This window comes from Calidris pugnax, unplaced genomic scaffold, assembly GCF_001431845.1.
Source record: "Calidris pugnax isolate Ruff unplaced genomic scaffold, ASM143184v1 scaffold95, whole genome shotgun sequence".
NCBI lineage: Eukaryota > Metazoa > Chordata > Aves > Charadriiformes > Scolopacidae > Calidris > Calidris pugnax.
In genome coordinates this window covers 7305579-7326121 of record NW_015090885.1, presented here as the reverse complement: position 1 = coordinate 7326121, position 20543 = coordinate 7305579, and the positions used below count along the sequence as shown (strand labels likewise).

Sequence of the window (20543 nt, the reverse complement as noted above, 5' to 3'; positions counted from 1 at the left end):
CCTGAGTGCAATCCACGTGATAGTATGAAGCATGAGTTATACTTCCAGGAAATACCAATCTGCAATTGGAATTTTGGAATATTTATCCTGATAAAGTTCTACCATTTAATTTGTGTGGTAGAATAGTAACAATGCATAGCAAAGGTATATCTTTCATATAGTGACCAGTAGGAACTGTCACTAGTGAATATGATCTAAGTTAGATATAAACGCACCATTTTCGATGCTATTCTTCATCTAAACTAAGATCTAAATTATCTGCAGTAAAATATTTAGACCTGTAGCAAATCCTGCACTCTTCTCAGAATATAATGGCATAGAAGTGCTCTGACTTATAGGGCAAATAAAGAAGTGGATTTTAGAATAGACAAAAGTCCAGAAACAATACAGTAAAATTCACACCTCCAAAAATTTATTGAGTAGTAAAACAGAAAAAAATCTTCTGAAGAAGAAAAATTCCATGAGCTTGTAGAAAAGCACTGAACTAGTGCATGCTGGAGCTGGAAACTAGAGAGTGAAAAACAACTGGAGAAACTTAGGATATCATCTTTCCTCCTCTGCAGTAGGTAGGACTCAGAGGTCCCTTCCAACCACTAAGATTCTGTGATTCTGTGATTCTGTGACCGACCATCTTCACTGACCCATTATATGACAGCGCTACTGAAAAGTCTGTAATAGGAAGAGAATATTTCGTGTACATAAGGTTTTCAAAAGCAAATTGTATCAGAATGAAAAAACATTTTTTCAGGGCATTTGCAGGGTTGCATAAATGCAGTAGCAACTACTCAGATATTGCATCTATACTCAGCTGATGAGAAAAATTTATTTAGCAAAGCCATTAAAGCCTGATTAAAATTTGATGGGATGATAGGATAAGTGTGGGAAGTCCACTGAGGTCTGAATTGCTGCCAGTATTGATTAACACCCTTAACACGTCAGTGGGAATCCTATCAAAAGCGTATTTCAAATCTCAGCCGTGGGAATCTCAATATAGCCCTGGATAACAACCACCAGATCATTCAGATGGGTGGTTTATGTCCCTATATGACAAGAGAATCAAAGGAGATAATAGAAGGTTGCCAAAGGATTGGTTTGACTCACAGATGTACCTGGGGATTTACAAATGCTGAAAATACGAAGGCCAGATTCGTACCTGGTATAATTTCATCAACTTAGTTGAGTATTCCAAGGGTTAAATATGGCCCATAGTCTCTGTCCTGATCAGCTTAAATCAGACAAATATTTTGATATATTGGAAGATAACAGTTCATAAAGGAATACAGCTGGCATGGAAACTGATGCAGAAGTGGCTACAGAGAGACTTGAGAGAGAAGACTTTTGCTGACAGGGAAAATGTAGTTGTTCCAGCTGCAAGGCTGGCAATGGAACGATATAAAACCAAGCATGAGAAGAAACAGAGGAGAACAGATGCAGAAAAGGATTCAGAGAAATATACACAGGGAGAAGGAGGACAGAATAAAAATGCAACTGGTATGTTAGCAAGTCTGTCATTTCTTTAAAGGTGGAGATAAGAAGCTTGAACTTTTTATGTCAAGTCAGAAGCCCAAAGAATTTTGAAAGGAGGAGGGAGGGATTGAAAAAAGCATGAGATTGGTTTTGACTCAGGCATTTCAGCTACACTGGTAAGGCAAATGCTGAGATTTAGAAAGAGCAGGAAAAGGTTATGTTTTATGAAAAATCAGTCAAGCATGGTCTAGATTTGAAAGAGCACAAATTAAAATAGGAAGGAAGGAATGAATGCTTGTGATCCAAGGGGACAAAAGGTTAAGGGAGGTGTTGCAGATGACTGCAGTTTGTTGAAAGAATGGAGCTGTTAACAATGATAAGAAGGTAAAATCTAGAAATTTGGGGGGTTGTGTTTATTTGGTGCTTTGTTGGCGGGGAGGGGGGAGGAGAGGGATAGGGGGAACTTGGTTGGTTGTTTTGCAAAAGTCATAGGTGCTCTGTTCCAAATCCTAATTCTACAGCTAGCTAAAACAAAGTTATCCATACAGGGTAAGTGTGAAGAGTATTAACTGTTTGCAACTAGCTTAATGAATTTTGAGTCAATTGAACATTTAGAATTATTAAATAAAAAGCAAACCCCAAATCCTGTGTGGCTTCATTACATAAAACATTGGACAGAGTTCATGCTCTACATTCATGGGGAGACACTTACAGTATTTAAGAGTATTCTGTTTTGACTCTCTTTGCTTAATTGCTAGATGGAAAGTTTTTATTTTAAATATCTTTCACTAGCATGTTTTAGACTCTGAGAGGTTCCCCCTATTCTTGTGCTAGGGGCTTGTGATACGTCTATGTCATAGACCCACAACAGAATATGGCCTTTTGTAAAATGTCTGGTTATCACACTTGTATCTTGATCCCCAGCTAAGTGTCATCTGCAGAACTAACTGCCTACAGGTGGCTTTGATGAAGACAACAAAGGAAGGAGGTTGCTTATAGGTGTGACACAATTGCCTCTACTTTTGCTTGGGGAATTTGGAGACAGAAAGGCTCCAGAGCACTGACATAAAAGTGAGGGGAAAAGTTGCTATAAAAAATAGCTGGTTTTAAAGAAGTGTTATTGGATGTGCTTTGCTTGGATAAGTCTAAGAGACATTTGGCTGCTGATGGAAGCATGGCTCCATAAATGCAAAGGCTGCTGGGAAGTACAATGAGGCTGTAAGGTCTAGTTAATAAGGTGTGTATCTGAATTTTTGCGTTCTGACATGTCAGCTTAAAATAGTAGCTTGGAAATCTAACAATGTAACAACCATGCTTATCTTTTACTGTTTTCTTTCTGATTTTTGTCTTATTGTCTTATAACCCGACATAGCAGCATTGGTCAGTAACTGGTGAATGTTGCCTGTAATGCAGGTTTTCACATACTGCTGCATTTAGGATTTTCTTCCAATTGATTTTTATGAAAGGAGTTGAAGGAGTTTCAGGACACTGTCAGTTCTACAAATTGCAGAATCTATGTTGTCTGCCTTTTCTGTTTGCTAAGTTTATCTGTCTTTCTGTTTGTACCCAATAGGTTTTACTTAAATAATAGTAACTTTAGGATCTAATTTCTCCAGCTTCTTAATAGGCAAAAAGCTTTTTCAGTTTAGCAGCCTCTTGTGCACACTAGAAGACTTACCATTTTAAAAAATGTATAATTTCTTAAATAGCTCCGTAATATAGATTAGAGGCAGATCTTGGTCTAGTGTTGCTTCATCTCAGAAAATATGTTAATAACGTGAGAAGGGAATAACAGCAAACTCCTCCATATCTGAGGTTTTGGGGTTTGTTTGTTGTGAGGTTTTTGGTAATCTGAGTACTAATTCCCTATTTCTTTAAATGTTTATGTCCTGCCTAGCTAGATACAAGTCCAAAAAAATTGAATTGTGATGGAAATGCTGAAATACTTTGCTGATCAGGGATCAAGTTAAGCATATCAGTATAGTTCAGCCTGCTGCTTTGCTGAATCTAAGGAATTTACTGAACTTACTGTAAAGTTCTCCCATACAAAAATCATCTTGCTTAAAGAAATGTCCTGAATGCTGATCAGAACACTGCAACTTGTCTGTAGCCCAATGCTGAAGGTGTTGAAAGAGAAAATGGAAAGTTAACTTGCTTGCAGGGAAGAGTTGTTTGTTTTTGTTTGGCTGCTCCTGCTAACATAAAAGCCTGACACACTGAATAATCCATGAGAAGCTAAATGTCTTCCAGCTGAGGTCACAAAAACACTGCTGTAAGCGATCTCCTGTAAATGGTAGACAGGGCAGACCTAAACCAGGCAAAGCGCCCATAATCAGATTTCTGTACAGGTACTCACTTGGTCCCCACTGCCACAACTCAGGACAGTTCTGTGAGGTAGGAGATACAGGGACGTTAACTTTAATGTGGCAGATGGGAAACTGAGGCACACCAAGACTCATTGGATGAACAAGTGTGGTTAATAACATAACTCTTATTTACATGTTCAACTCCCATAGATTTCAGCAGGAGTTAAGCAGCTTAATGCATTCATGGGTCTGAGTTTAATGGGCTTGGTCAGCTAGGAAGACTTTGGAAATGCCACATGACCTCTGAATTTCAGCCCAAATCTCCTTCTTAATCTAGTGTTTGGAGAATATATGGTGTTAGGTGCAGAACAGACATGAAGTAAAGTCCCAAAATCTTTCCAGGTTGGTTTGTTTGGTTTTTTTTAAACAAACCCCTCCAAAAAAGCAAAGAAGTGAGGTAACAGCAGTACCTCATGCAGACAATCAAGGCTGAGGCTATAAAATGAGAGGGATTTTGTTTCCTGAGGCCATGGAATAAGATGAGGAGAGGATTTTTCTGTGCGTTGTTATTCCTGTATTAAAAAACAGTGCTTGGGGAAAGTGTTCTTAGTAACTGAGGATAAAAGACATTAGATGCTCTCAGTAGGAAGGTTGTGGAACATGTGGAAGAAAAGGGGGACAAACTGTACAATGAGAGATGGGATAGCTTGCAATGCTGACCGAGTTAAATACTTGAAAAACAAACTTGCAGCGGGCAGGTTGGCTGGATGGGTTACAAATGTATTTTAAATATGAGCTGTAGTTAATATCACTAGTATGAAATGAATGGAAAGTAGCTGCATTCTTTGACCTTGCATCTTTACTTGCAGAAGCATGATGGCCACTTCACAGTTATCCAGCTGGTTGGCATGCTGCGGGGAATTGCATCTGGCATGAAGTACCTCTCGGACATGGGCTACGTGCACCGTGATCTGGCAGCCCGTAATATCTTGGTCAACAGTAACCTCATGTGTAAAGTCTCTGATTTTGGTTTGTCACGAGTATTAGAGGACGACCCTGAAGCTGCTTACACAACAAGCGTAAGTTTGTCTTATCTAATTTGAACAGTTGATTGCCTCGTGCCTCTTTTATTCCAGTTTCAGATCTGTCTGTGCCATAGGATTAGTAGTTTGAATTGGCTTTGTTCCATTCTTAGTCCATGTGATTTAATAGTGCTGTGAATGTGCTTAAGGGAACCTATTTTAATTTTTGGCTATGTAAGGGATGTGCGTTAAACTTTGGCAATTTTTTTTAATTTTTTTTTTAAGCAAATGGTCAGGTGCAAGTAGGAGACCTTTTCCATTCTTGTTTGGGTTTTGTTTTGTTTCTCTTTTCCACATTGTTTCCCTTTCTGCTAACTTCTGTTTGTTCACAAAGATACGTTTTTAAAAAGGGGGATGGGGAAGGAGAGAATCTCGCCAATTCCACTTCCAATGAAGCATGGTGTCAAGACTTGCATTCATAAATTCAATTTTCCATTTTATTTTACTTAAGCTTACCTTCTAACAGGATATGTAGGACCTCTCCCTCAAGGTTTAACTCTCGTTAATACTTAAATTTCTTATGTGATGCAAATAAATTGTTATAGTGGAAAATGGGGTTTGGGTGGGTTTTTTGGTTGGTTGGTTTGTGGTGTTGGTGGGGGTCCCACTGAAGTGAAAAATTCTTGAATGTGGAGATGCTTGTTCAAATTTGACTTGGAAGAAGAAAGTTGTATATGCAATATGCAGAAAGTAGGGAAAGGAATGTGGTGATGCTAATAAAATTAAAGTTCAGATACAGGATTTTTTTCACTATACCAAAATGTTCAGTTATGTTCCTGTTATGATTATTACAACATTTAGAATCTTAGCTAATTATAAGCTGATTTCAAGTAACTTCTGTATCTATCACTGAAACTAAAATTATTTCAAAGTCAGGGTACATTCTCATTAGTACTCTCACAAGATGCACAGAATTTGTATGTTCCCATGACAGGGCACAGTGACAGAATTCTAATATAGATAATGAATTAGCACTAAATAATTTATTTTGACCTATTTCAACCTTTTTTCTATTTCACTTTAAAAAGTGATGCATGGTCAAAATGAGGAGCTCATCTAATTTAACTGTATCATAGTAAGTCTCTGGTGTATCTGTTGAATTCAGTATAGCTATTGTAATAGGATTACAGGACTTTTATATAAATTATATATAAATATTTAGTTTAAGCCTGAAATAGGGGTGTTCTGATAAATTGGCTGTAAATTCCACCTCTTACACAGTACTGCAAGTTGACTAGAGGAAAACAAGTCACTTTGCAAGGTTTTCTATCAGTATTAATATGCAAGCTGGGCAGGGGGGGAATAATGGGCTTTTTCCTTTATAGGGGAGCATTCCCTCATTTACTTCTCAAAACCTCTTTTGCTTCACACTGATTCTTAGTATGGAGCTTGAAAGGAAAAATAAACATTATTTCAGATTAACCAATTATCACATGTTGGCTGAGCCTTGCTAATTGTCCATGTGAGCGTGCTCAGCTGGCAGCAAATGCCCCCAGTGACAGGCAAGTTAGTTACATTGCTCAGCACTGATCATGGGCTAATCAGCTCAGCTGGTGGAAAGCACTGGAAATTGCCAAGCAGTCTCTCCCAGTTAGGTTCAGGAAAAAATACCAAATGATAATTTGAGGCTTTCGCTCTTATTTATCCTTTAAGTTCTTACTGGATACCAATACCAAACAATTAGAGTTTAGGCTTTTAGAGTAGTTAGCACCTGTCTTTTTTATCATAGCTAGTGCTGCTTTTAATCAGGAAATGCTATGTTGTTAAAAAAAAAAAAAAGGAATATTTCATGGCAATGTATCTGTGTTGAAGGATTTCTTGAAACATTGGACAGGGCCTTGATGAAATGCTCACTATTTTCCTATTGGTTCACCTAGCTGGTTAACGTTGAGAGCCTGTGATGCAGCTGTTGTAGGTGGAATAACTCAGAGCCATTGCTTCAGTCCTCCAAGGTTGCAACCACATGCTGTACTAGAAAATCACACTGAGCAGGTATCTATAGCATGTCCATCAGGATACTGCAAACAAAGAGGGTACATTACAGAAGCTGATGTGGCAGGACCTTGTGGCAGCCAGATGTTTAATGTGAATCAGCTTCAACCTTGAACTCCACAAAGAAGATCAAAAAGCTTTGAAACTCAGGTGGGGAAATGTGATGTGTCATTACAATATGAACTAGAAACTTTGTAAACAGGAAGAAAAGTCAGGCATAATAGAAAATAAAAACACTTTAAAACACTCGTTCCTTTAACCCGATTCCCCTCTGTTTTTACAAGTCTTCACATGCAGACTTCTAATCACTGTGGTTTAGTCTGCCACCTCTGGTCCTTGGGAAATGTTTTTCCCTCATCCCTGAGGGCTGACTGGCTGCTCCAGTCCCTGTTCCATGCCATAGTCATTCTGTACGATCTGGTGATAGCCAAGGTTTCTGTGGGATGCTCTTGCCTGTCGTATGCTCCATTCTCTGGGTCTTGCTCCCCTTGAGCAGGTCCAGCAGATGTTCTCTGTGGGCAGTCCAATAGTCCTGTCACTTTTTTAATGTCACAATTATGGCCAAAGGTGGGGGGGGGAAGAAAGAAATTTTTGTTACAGTGGCTGTGAAGGACTCAGTGAAGACTTTCACATTTAACCAGTTTTTCAGGTAACAAAAGAATAGAACCCCACACTGGATCTCATGTCTTCTCACAGCTTTTACTGACCATCAGTATGTCATTGACCTGCCTCCTCATCATGAACATCTTCCCAACAGCAGGCTGTATGTATTACAAGAGGATTTTATAGCATCTATTTAGTTCCATACTGTGCTTTTGCCATATGAAGGTTAAACCCTCAGTGCTTTCACAAAGGTTCTGGTGCTTTTAGAATTTGTGTTTCCTCTCCATAGGGATTTTTCTTGGTAACAGACCAATACCTGTAGCTACAAGAAATCCATAGAGTGTGTCTGCAAATAAATAGTATTATTTTTAGGCTCACATCTCCTAGTACACTGCTGTCTGTCAGTGCTCAGAGGAAACTGAGATTATTTTTTATCCCTCTTTCTGTCTTAGTCCTGGTGTCAGAAATAGAATTATACAATCAGTTGTTTTCTTTGGAAACAAGAGCTACAAGACAACCTAGGCCAATCAGAAGCTGAAAATTAGAAATTTTATATCAATACATCTGTGATGCTGTGGTCAATAGTGTGTGAATGTATTCCCAGACATAAAAATTGTAAATTGATGCAGAAGACAAATCAGATTTTATAAAGCTGTCATGCTCTGTGGCAAAACAGGTTGCATCCTCACAAAAACAGCCTGAAAGGCTCTCTTACCTTGGGAGTTTGCTACATCTGAGCAGGCACAGCCTTCAGTCAGGTGATCCGCATCTCTTGCTTTGTCTTCCTGTTGTCATCCAATGTACGTAAATCCTCTTTACTTGCTGGTTTAGAATGAATCTTGTATTCTTTCTGTTGGCACATGTTCCCACATGCAGGGCAAAAATCAGGAATTGAAGCCTAGGAAAAGCCATAACACTGATGGGGGTAAAATCTGGAAAGGAAACCTAGAAAATGGCTACATTCTGTGTTCACACTGAAACACAGCCTATGAAACTACATTCAACTAAGTAGTGATTGCAGAACTGACAAATGCCCTAAATAACACAGTCAAAGGTCATTATGCTTCCTAAGAATTTTGGACTGACACTACTGGTTGGAGAGCTTTTGAACACTTTAAACAGTACATGAAAAGATTGAAATCTCAGAAAATAGCTTTCTTCTGTGAAGGCTTTGGGGTTTTTTTGTCCCCTAGCCTATTGAGACAAAGAATGTAAATATGGTTTTGGTAAGAAGATTGGTAGAAAAGAAGAGTTTGGCCTCTACTATAGGGAATTCTAAAACTTACAGCTAAATACAGTTTTAGAATAGGAAGGAGGAATTAAGAGCTAGGAACATCTGACTGCAAATATTTGTTTCAGACTGATCAGGAAAAGATAGGAAAATGTGTACATATCAGAAGAGGATCTGTGGCACTCCTGCAAAAAGCACTAAACTAGTTTTTCTGTTAAAGGTGACACTTCAATATTCTGTGTTAAATTTGATTTTTAGTGAGACAAAAAGGCTACAAACTGAATTATATGATACATATCGAAACATGTTCTAGACTCTTTCTCTTATCAGTTGTGTTTCTGAATTCATCCTTAACATGGAATATTTTTTATTTCCATAATAATAGTTAGAGAATTGACTTACTGCATTGCATTTCCTGAATCATTTGATGAACTTTATGGGTCTGATTCTTCTCAAGCCAATTGGATGAAATACCCCATCCAGAGAGATTTCAGGCTTATTAGATTCATTAGAGGAGCAAAGCAGATTGATTGCCAGTAATCTATATCAATGCTGGCAAGTAGCAAAATTTTGTGGGGATCAGGATGAGACTTCATTATTTATTTTTTTTTACTTTGTTACATAATTTCCATACATTGAGACATTTTCCATTTTCTCTTGTTCATACAGAAATAAAGGGTTTGGAGAGAGAATTAATTTTCTAAAAAGTAAAACAAGATGTAAATGATTTTCTAGTGAACTGGGGGTGTCAACCAATAGCACTCTGGCTGTTCAGAAACTATGACAAGTTTATCACCTCAACATTCACTTTAAGATTCAATCATAGACAATGGAGTAAATTGATTATTAGCATTCAGAAAAAGAGAAAAAGAGACTGTGTACTGTAAAGGTTTGTATTAACCTCTTTTCTTGAAAACTAATTGGTGACATAAGGTTGAGCACAATTGTTGTCAACTAGTTCGGTCTGTAGGTAACATGGCAACAGCATGCTCTGTCATCACCAAACTGAGAGAAACTTAATGATAGGCAGGATGCATCATGACTGTGTTTGGTTCTTTGAAACCAGGCATCTAGTTTGGAATCCCACCAAGTTTTTCCCTTATTTGAAGGTTGTTTGGTTTTTTTACATTTGATCATACTAGAAACTGGCTGAAAAATGAGTGGGCTAATATTGTTTGCAACAGGTTAATGCCCTGTGAGAAGAATAACAATTGTTCTTCTAGAGCTTTGTCAACTTCATCTTGCCAGGCTGAAGCCTGGCATGGGTTGGGTAACTTGCCTGAATACTCTGTTGAAAGCCTAGTTGAAACTGCATGGCCTGGGCCTGTTTGTGTTTTCCCCATCTTTCCATAGCCAGGTAAGCTCTTTGCAGTAGCCTTGCTCTCCTCACTGCATCTATCCTCCTTAGCATCTAAAAGGAGGGCATGCACATTTGCAAGTCCTCAAAGTCTTTCTTGCAGTTTGTAAGGCGGTCCTACAGTCTGACACCCCTAAATGGAAAATCAGCCTTGTCTAGTGACTCCTAGTAGGATGAGTATGACAGATCCTTCTTCCCTTCATGGTACATGCCTCATGATCTTCCTATTCAATCTGAAAATCCCTCTCTTGTCCCTTCCCCACCACATCCACTCTATAGCCAAGCATCAGATGCAGGATGTTTGCTCAGACAGTATTTTGTAAAATGACAGACTAGCTGCAAGTGAGGGGAAAGGAAAAAGACAGCTATTGCCATTACTCTTACCATTTAGTTAAGAGATAAATATTTAGCCCTTGTGGTCACAGATGAAATGTGTGCTATTAATGACCTGACTTGTACTTTTCAGGACAAGTCTTGATGTTTGCAGAAACTTTTTAACTGAAGTTTGTATCTGTCCAGGGCTGCTATGTGACATATTAGAATATTGTTTGCCAAACTAGAGATTCAGAACTCAATGGGATCCTGAAGAGGTTGTCTTTTGATAAGACAGTCAGTATTATCTTGCCTCATCATGATTATTGTGCTCCTGCACAGGAACGCAGCTCCTGGCAGCCTCTAATGTCTGTCTCCAGACACTGCACGTCCCTGTTCTTAGCTGGGCATCAGCTCACTGAGTGCAATGGGTGGCTTTTAACTAGAATATAACAATAGGAATTACTCTAGTGGGACTCTGGTAGTAACATGTAAATATTTTCAAGTTCTTAATTTCTTGGAGCATAGGCAAGAAGTCAACAAGTTCATAAGAGCTATGCTAATGTGCTCAGCATGCACCAGTGTATGCGAGATGCAGTAACTAGTCTTAAAGTGTGTTTTGGGATTCGTGTCAAGTGGTGGTAAGACAAATCAGCTTCATATGAGTTGCCAGCTTCAGCTGGATCCATTCCCTGCTCTCAAAGGATGCGTGGGGTGGGAGGCCCTGCATGTGATCTTCTCAAGACTCTGTCTTCTGTTGTGTTGGCTTGGACAAAGATAAAAATATACTCAGGATATGCTCAAGGACAAATAGCCAATGGGTAAAGGAATAGCCAAAGGATGGAACGCCTTGAAGAAAAGACTTGTTGCCGTTTGGGTTCTAACAGTATGAGGTGTGATGGCCTTTAACAAGTAGTTGTTTAAAACAAACAGAAAATCTCAAACTTATTCAGTGTAGGACATGGTACTTGCTATTTGCTTGGCTTATTTACAGTAGCCTCTGAAGAGGAAGGTATGTGTCTTTGACAAAATTTAAGTATTTTAATATATTCACTCTCTTAGATTCTCTGTTCAGCTTTTATCCAGCTGTGATCTCAAGCTCATATAAGAGGTGATCTGGTTTACTTAATGCACCTGAAAGTTACCAATAGAAATGTTAAGAGGCTATAACACAAACCACAATGAAAGCAGACCCTTAGGAGAGTCCAAGGACAAGAATGAAACATAAATATGAAACTACACTCTCTCTCCATGTTTTGTCTAACTTTCTACTTCTGTGACTATTCTTCCTCACAGTAGCAGTTCTCATTTCATGCTTTTTTTCCATACATTCTCAGAACTCAAAATTTGCACTTAGATGTACAGAGAATCAAAAGGAGCTTAATTCAGAGGAATTTCTAAATTAAATGGTTGAATTCAATTGTCAAACTTAATAGCTCTCTCATCCCTGCTTTTCCTTCCCTACCACACCACCCCAAGTAGGAACACCAAATACGTGTTTGGCAGAGAAACAAAGTTGGAAATTTGACATTTCACTTTTTCATGCTCAAAATCATTATGTTGATGAACTCAACACAAGTATGCCCTAACATCTTGGCTGTTAAAAGGGTGGTATTTTGCACTTAATTCCTATTGTGACTTTCAAAACATCATCATTTATCATAACCTAATTTAATTTCCAATGAAAAGAATAAATTGTACTGTAATCAATCTAAAAATTGGTGCCCTTAGAGATTTCCAAGCTCTGCCTTCCTATTAGCTTTAATTTAAACTTCTTGTCTCTCTTACTCCTCCCAATTTCATATTAGTAAACTTGAGTATTAAACTCTATGTGTATGTGCTTTGCTATTTCTCAGATGGGTTCTCTAGTCATCTCTAAGTGTGTCTATGGAAAAACTGGAGACATGCATTTACATACAACTTATAGGGTAGGATTGAGAATGAACTACTTATAGATCTCAAGTGTCAGTGCTATTGAAGATCGTTGTATCTAGGAGATAAATGACGAATTTGTTCATAGTATTTAATACTGATAGTGATTGCATTGATTATTTTTTGCTATAATATTGTCTGGGAACAGTAAAACATATTTTGTTGGACTGGTTATCAATTTTTCTCAAGGCATGGATTCTTGACACTTATCCAGTGGAGATGCAAACTTTGTTAAGAATTTACCATTTGTGGGTTTTTGTACAGTACATTGCACTTTGTTATCTTTCACAGATCTCTTTATAGACTCTTGAGAGTCTGTGGAATACTTTATACCCCAGGCTGAAAACCCACTCAGCTGTTGGAGTATTTTCTGTTGATTGACTGTGTACATATTTTTATTGAACTTGCGGTAGCTGCTGTGACAAGGAAAGACACAGGGATTAGGGTTATGAGGGATATCGCAACACTCAGAATAAGATCTGTTTAGCTCTACTGCAGAGATGGTAAGAGTAACACAGGTAACTCACATCAGTGAGTTTTTTATCTAGACTAAAAATTTGGCTTAAATGATCACCGGAAGCACATTATGTCGAGTAATGAATGGTCTAGGCCAGAAATGTACACTCCCATTTCAAAGTACAAAAATAAAGGTGTGTTCAATTAAGTCAAATGATGGCAAATTAAAACCATTTTAAACTTGGCAAATAATTACACACTATGTGATAAAATTAACCACTGAGCAGATTGCTCTGGAAAACCCCTTGGGCAAAGGTTTCAACAAGTGAGTGTTCTTCTGGGTGCTTGTGTGTTGTGTTTGTGGGTTTTGTTTTGGGGTTTTTTTCACTTAAAAAAAAAAAAAGGTAAATATTCTTAGGAAGAAATAATATCCAGTTACTACAGTAAATAACAACTGCAAAGACAAATGAAACCTCATATTTCAGCTGAGGGAAGGCAGGAAGGAGAACAGGAAGAAAAAAAGTGTGAAAGAAATAGCAGAGTGTGGATTATTTTCAAGCTTTCACACCTTCTTCTGAAGCATCTGATAATGCTACTGCCACAGGTTATGGGGTTAGAGAACCCTGGGTTTTATTCACTATGGCAATTCTTGCTTCAAACAGCAAGAGTAACTCTAACCACTAAACCAAACTATCTGTGGATGTGCAGGATGTATGTTTGTCAAAGCCCTTGAATGAGGACTGCACTCTTCTAACAGACAGACATGCCCTATCTCATGCAGAAATGGCTGTGCAGGATTTGCATGGTGAAATTCTGTGCCACATGCTACATAGATGCAAAATAAATCATCCCAGCTTCAAGATTTTTCAGTAAGCCATTGCTTTTAAGTAGTTTAATTCTGCAAAATAGATTTTTCTTTTAGTGGAAGCCACAACAAAATGTGACTGTGGGACTTGCAATCCAAATGGAAAGTTATGTATTGGAGTACAATGCAACAGAAAGACTCTGAAAATGCAGTACAGCAATAAAAATAAAAACAGGCATACCCAGGCAAGCATATGAATCCGCAGAATTCTAAAACATTTTATGTGGCACTACTGAAACTTAATACAGAATATCAAATGTAATTAAAATCACTGTTATTAGGAAAACAGTAGAGATCAAGAAAGGTAAGAGAATGTAAGGAGGCACAGACTATCATTTAGTATTTTAGCAGTGCAAGTAGTGGCAAAAATCAGCAAAGATAACTTTTCTAAATAAAATGACTGGTGCAAAAACTTCTTTGTTCAAAAAAAATCATAAGAAAAAGATACTGGAGTTGATCTTAATGATGAGTTTAACTAAAAGTTAACACAACAGAAGATTGTGTTGAATGGAACAGAGGAGAAAACTGGCCTACAAAAAGGTATTTGCAATTTTGTTATAGTCTGTCTATGAACAAAAAAAAAAAGCAAGCAATAATAAAGCAAGTGAAAAACACCAAGCCAAGAGCTTTTTCTGAGCCAACATACAAAAGATAGATAGGTTCTTCAGCTAGATCTTGAATGTTAGCATGCTGATCTGGAAATTTATTTTAATTGAATTCATTTGTTTTGTTACCTGACTTTAGAGTGCAGTGGTAAGATTCGCCATTTCAAATAAAGTTGGTCCCTAGTTTACATTCAACAGCAACAAAGCGTATTTTTTTAATTGTTAACATTTTTCTGCAGTGTTGAGTTGCTGTTTTGCTTTGTAGTTGTCTCACACTGTTGGGGGAATACTACCTGGCTTTATTTTTTAATTCAGATATGAATAAACACTAAATAAAATATGCATCATCAAAGGCTTGGTGAGGATTTGTGGGACCGTTGTTTTATATTTCATTCTATGTTGTTAGGTTTACAAAAGAATTCTAGAAAGCAATTGATATAACTTTGTGTGTCCTGTAACAAACAACCCAAAAAAACTACTTTCCAATTTGTAGTTTAACCACATAATATACAATTGTTTTGTCTCTGGGAAATGCAAGTTTCATTACCAGGAGGTGCTGATTTGTTTGATGGCTTTGAAGTGTACCAGTTTGTTGGAGTGTACGTGGCCAGCCAAAGACATGAAGCAGTTACACAACATCCTACCTGTGCAAAGGCAAGAGACTCTTTTAGCAGACCCATTTTGCTGTTAAACTTCCTTCTGCATAGATCATCACAGCATCACTGAGTCCCTGATGGTAAAGAACGCAAAAGTAGTATGGCTACAAAGAGAGACTGCCATTTAGAAAGGAAATAAGGATAAGCTGGGGAGCTCCTGGAGCTGCCATACTTCAAACGGTGGCGGTTTCTGACCGTACCGCTGTCTTAGGGGTATTCAATAGCCTGCTGATTGTCTCTCATCTCTACAAAAAGTTGTCATTAAATGTCTGCATAAAGCTGCGAAGTGAGGTTTTTATTTTTCTGTTTTTTTTTTAAAGAACAAGTTCTCCAGACAACTTACATTTTGAAATGTTTAAATGTAACAAGTATCCTTGTTATCCAAGTATCACAAATTCCATGAATCCTCTTTACTTGCAGAACTATAATTGCCATTGCCTCTGGTGACCTAATGATTTGGTTAGTACTGTGGGATAGGCAGAGACAGGGTCAGTTTACTTTTAAGGCTTAAATAATACCTTCCATTATATAAGAAGAAAATTATAAATATGTTTTAATTCTGCTGCAGCCTAAAATGAAGGATTATTCATCAAGTGTGTCAAAGCACTGGCTGCTTTTAACATCACCAAAGCTGGTGTCATACCATGAACTGGTAGAACATCTGGAAAGTTATTTGGGGGAAAATTACAAATAGGCAATACTACTTCTCTGAGAACATCTTAAATAGCTATGCAAGGACAGGGGGAGGGGGTGGAAAAAGCCAAAGCACTTGCAAATGATTTCTTAAGTAATGGTTAAATGATGATTATGAATCTCAGCTACAGGTGATGCTCTTGGAAAGATTACAAATTGGCTAAGGCACAAAAGCTATTGACCTCTCAGCTGGATGTGAGAACCTTGGAAAATTCTCCTTGTAAACGCTGCTCTCCTTGGAAACCAAGTCCAATAAAGTTAAGCAGTATACTAATATATATGTGTATATATATTCACTATATACTATAATTAGTCATAGCATTTTATTGTTAATTCCTCATAATGCTAATATATTTTTCTTTTAAAGCTCACAATTAATCTAATTTCAAACACAGCTGCTTTTAGCTGCCTATGGACTTGATTGCATGCATTCACAATTTTTAAGTTTTTAATCAGGATTGCAATTTTCAAATTATAATTGAAGAAGCTATTGTAAACAAGCAGAACATAATTCTATATCTTTAGTAATACTTTCATTCACTTAGAAGGATACTATCCACACTTAAGATTAAAAACGTAGGTGTACATAAAATCAAAGCTCTTGCTTTGTTGCTAATTATGTGAATTAATATAATCCTGAAAACCTCTTTCATTAGCCTATTGCTAGCAATGGAACACAGCTTATGTAGTATTTTTATGTTCAATGTATTGACCAAGGTGCAGTGTATCATAAAATATCCTTACCATGTTAAATACATTGGAACATACCTGCAGTATGCATAGCTTCTGATACGCTACTTAATGAGTTTCAAGTCAGTCCATTAAGGTCAGAGCTGTGGCTTTCAGTAGCATGTCATCTGATAGGAATTACAGTTATGGATGCAGTCCTGAGTAATGTGCTCTAGGCAATCCTGCTTTAGCGGGGGAGTTGTACTAGATGATCTCTAGAGGTACCTTCCAACTCTGACAATTCTGTGATGATGGTAGCATTCTGATATATAGAATAAGCAGAGCTACCTCCTGAAAGCTTTGAAAAAGAACGTAACTTAGTCATGTGTGCATTGGTTTTTTGCTCGTTCCAAATTAATGGTACCTTTCAAAGACAGGTTAAGAAACTGAATTTGTTTACTGTGTGGTGTTGAAGTCAGGAAGGGTAAGCGATTCATTGTGAGAAGAAAAACATTCAGCTCCAGTGACCCAAACAGTTCAGCTCCAACTTTATTATTTAGCCATTGTTAGGTAGAAGGAAACGAGATCTGGATGATTTTTTTGTTTTTGTTTATTGCACCACTGACCATGGGAACTTATGATCCATACTAAGCACTGCTGTAAGAAGTAACTTCTCAGCATATAGCCATATAAAACTTCTGGGTTGAAAATTTGAAGCAGTTGGCTTCACCAGGTTTTTGTAAAGCTTCATAATTAAATCTTGACATATTCCACAGTACAATGCAATTCCTTTGTGTTATGTCTCTGACTACAGTCAAATGAATTCCTGACTCTAGTCCCATATAAGAGTAATTAAAGACAACAGAAAAAAACCCACCTTTTCCACATGGTTTTTAAAAAGCAGTCAGTTTTTCAGGTACAGTCAGTTGCATATTCCAAAACTCACAGGGAAGGAGCCTTGAAAGAAGGAGGCTCATACTGTGTCTTCAGATGCTATAGGAGATCATTTATGTTTCTGTCTTAATTTCCTCTGCTGTATTGTGTTTTGCACTGAGTGTGCTGTGCATTGCAATGTCAGCTGCGGAGCAAACAGTAATGACACTGGAAGAAACCAAAAATTCTCAACAATGCTGCTAGACCATGATGAAGTCTTATTTTTCAGAACTGGGAATTCCAAGACTCAAAACCTGGATGCACCTGTTTTTTCTGTTTTTTTTTTTTTTTTTTTCTGTCTGGTTCCTGAGGAATTATCCAACACTGTATTTGCACGTGGCTCGCTAGCCCTGTGTTTCCTATATCAATCTATCAACTTACATCAATTTCAGATTTCTCAAATTAGAAAGAGGCCTTAAAACTTCAGAGGCACTGTTTATGCTCTTATTTTAGTAAAATTAGTGGTAATGTAAAAAATAAAAATATGTTAATTTAGCAAGGATTTGACCCTAATTGATTTGTTTGAGGTTTTTTTTAGCCTGGAATTTTGACAGCTAATCTTCAAAACCCAAATCTGAGGAAAACCAAGATTCCTTCTCTCCCATTACTTATGGAAGAACTTTTTGGGTGGTTTGGTTTGTTGTTTTTGGTTTGGTTTGGTTTGTTGTTTTGGTTTTTTTTATTAGGATCAGTGTTAACATACCAAGTCACCAAAAGGAGGCAATCAAGAAATGAGGGAGAAAAGGGAACAGAGGGCTTGCAGGAATACAAAGAGGAAAGAAAGCCTGACACTTCTGAAAGTAAGGAGAGTTAGTATTGTTTTGAAATGTTTGCTTAATATAGTCATCTGCAAAGACAGGAAGTAGGGGGTTTTGTGGGAAACACATCAGTGTGTCAGGAGGAGCTGAAGTTCAATGTGTACAACTTTATGAAAAGGGATGAAGAGAATAGGTTTGGATGCAGAACACTATGAGGAAAATCTCAGAGTAGTTTTGAGCCATGGTTTTCTGGACTACAAGTCACTTTCCCTGTAGCTGGATTCATCAAAGAGAATCAGTTGTATGTTCTTATGGCATCCCACTGCCTCACCTGAAAATTCAACCGGACAAAGCAAGACAAAACAAGCATATTTAACTGCTGGAGAGGGTACAGCAATGGGGCACAAAGATGATTAAGGGCCTGGAGAATCTCTCCTATGAGGAGAGGCTGAGTGACTTGGGTCTTCTTAGTCTTGAGAAGAGAAGGCTTAGGGGAGATCTAATTAATGCTTACAAATACTTAAAGGGAGGGTGTCAGGAGGATGGGGTTCATCTTTTCTCAGTGGTGCCCAGTGACAGGACAAGAGGAAAGGGGCACAAACTTGAGTACCAGAAGTTCCACCTAAGCATAAGGAGGAACTTCTTTACTGTGGGAGTGGTGGAGCACTGGAACAGGCTGCCCTGGCGGGTGGTGGAGTCTCCATCTCTGGAGACATTCAAAACCCACCTGGACACGTTCATGTGCAATGTGCTCTAGGTAGACCCACTCTGGCCGGGGGTGGTTGGACTAGATGATCTCTAGAGGTACCTTCCAACCCCATATGATTCTAAGTGATATTACTTTTTCACATCTATTGGCAAAACCTGGAGCTGGCTGAACTTTGGCTGTGGGTTTTAGCATTTACTGTGTAAGATTACAAGGTCCTAGACTGACACTTAATAGAAGTTGTAGGCTTTTTGTTTTCAAGGACCTGCCCTTTAAAAATCTTAAGTTTAATTTCACAGTCAAAGATGATATCAAGCTATTGCCTGGCTGAATAGTACAGCTTTTTGCTTCTCAGGGTAATGCTGCACAGTTTGGAAGGTTTAGGATACATTAATGATGGAAGATATCAAATAAAAAAATAATATTTTTTTTCACATTGTTTAACTACTGCTCTTTCTATAAAGAATCTTGCAAAGGGTAGATCCAGCTAAATATGAAAGAATAGAGTTTTAGCTTGGTATGATTTTTGGCCTTTGTGATGTGCAGTATTCATGTTCCACCGTCTCCCCCTCACCCTTCAGGGAGATCCTCTGGTCCAACTGCTACTGATGTCAGGGTTTTGATATTCACTTCGGCTACAAGAAGGAAGCCAAACCCATGCATGTCTCGCATGCTTATGAATTTTTCTGCTCACTGTGATACTAATTCTAATACTTCTCCCATATATGACATCAAAGTTGTTATAAATGGGATTCTGTAATTACAGAAGGAAGTTTCTGAAGCAAGATATACACATATGTTAAACTTAATCTACTTTCATATTTCTGTAATAGAAATGTTAACTTAAGAACAAGACTGACCTAGTTATTCACCTAAATTAATCCCCAGTCAAATCAGCTAGAGTAATTTATGCTGACTATGTAGGAATTGTGATTTGCCCTAAATTAGAAGGATAACTATAGAAAGGAATTATTTATTGTTGCCTGTTTGCTTATAAGAATGAAAGTCAGATTATTTTCAGTCACACACAAGCCCTTGGGAATCTTACTTGCGTACTTTCCTGTATTTATCATATCTCAAAAATTCTGCAATGGTAAACTTATTCTTTTTAGTCTTACTCTGGCAGATTTTCAAGATAGCAGCTTCTTGCCCAGCTGTGAGTTCTTCCCTTCATTATATACATGGGGGGTGTGGGGGATGACTCATAGTTTACTGATGCCATGGTGTCCTTTAAACAGAATGCCGCAGGAATATTGCGGCACAGTGGTTGTCTGTCTTAAAAACGTGTTAGACCTAGATTTGTACGACTCTGATAAATCTGGGTCAAACATCATAGTCTTTTCTCAGTACTTACTCAGGCAAAACTCCCATTGGCTTCAACAGGAGTTTTGCCTGACTAAGCACTGTGGGATTTTTGCCCTTAGTATCTAAAATATTTGATCTGTTCCTTGCACTTTGGAAGCATTCTAGAAGCAAATTGCATGTCTTGTCCTTGACTGCCCCACTGTGGCTGTATCATCTTCAGCTTAAAAGGCAGAAGAATCTTCTGTCTCCTGATATCAACTGTATCTTCCTTGTCAGAATATTTAAAAACTATCTACACAGTTATTATATTCAAAGTAATTTCAAAATCTATGTACATTAATTCTCTAGATTAGTGCATGAACAGGAAATGGGGGGTTATATTCTAAGTTCCTTGTTCCCTTTCTATTCTAGTGCTTCTGGTTTTTTTGCTTCCAGTTATATTTTTTTTTTTGGGGGGGGGGGGGGGAGATCTTTTTTTTTTTTAAAGTCTTTTTTCTTTTTGTGGATATGAAGGAACACAAAAAGTACACGGGATGTTTTAATTATTCTCATCATAAAAGCCTTCCTGTAAAACTTAGGAGGCTATTGGATAGAAAACTTGTATTTGCAATGTAA

At 37.8% G+C, this 20543-nt stretch overlaps 1 protein-coding gene across 3 annotated transcripts in view; it reads left to right on the top strand.

Annotated features, from left to right (window-relative positions):
• Positions 1-20543, top strand: part of EPHA6 (EPH receptor A6) — a 501230-nt gene that overhangs the window by 432881 nt on the left and 47806 nt on the right. For all 3 annotated transcript variants that reach the window (XM_014947321.1, XM_014947319.1, XM_014947320.1), the window contains one exon: positions 4643-4852. In XM_014947321.1, coding sequence (XP_014802807.1) covers positions 4643-4852 — 210 coding nt within the window. The remainder of the gene's footprint in view (positions 1-4642; positions 4853-20543) is intronic.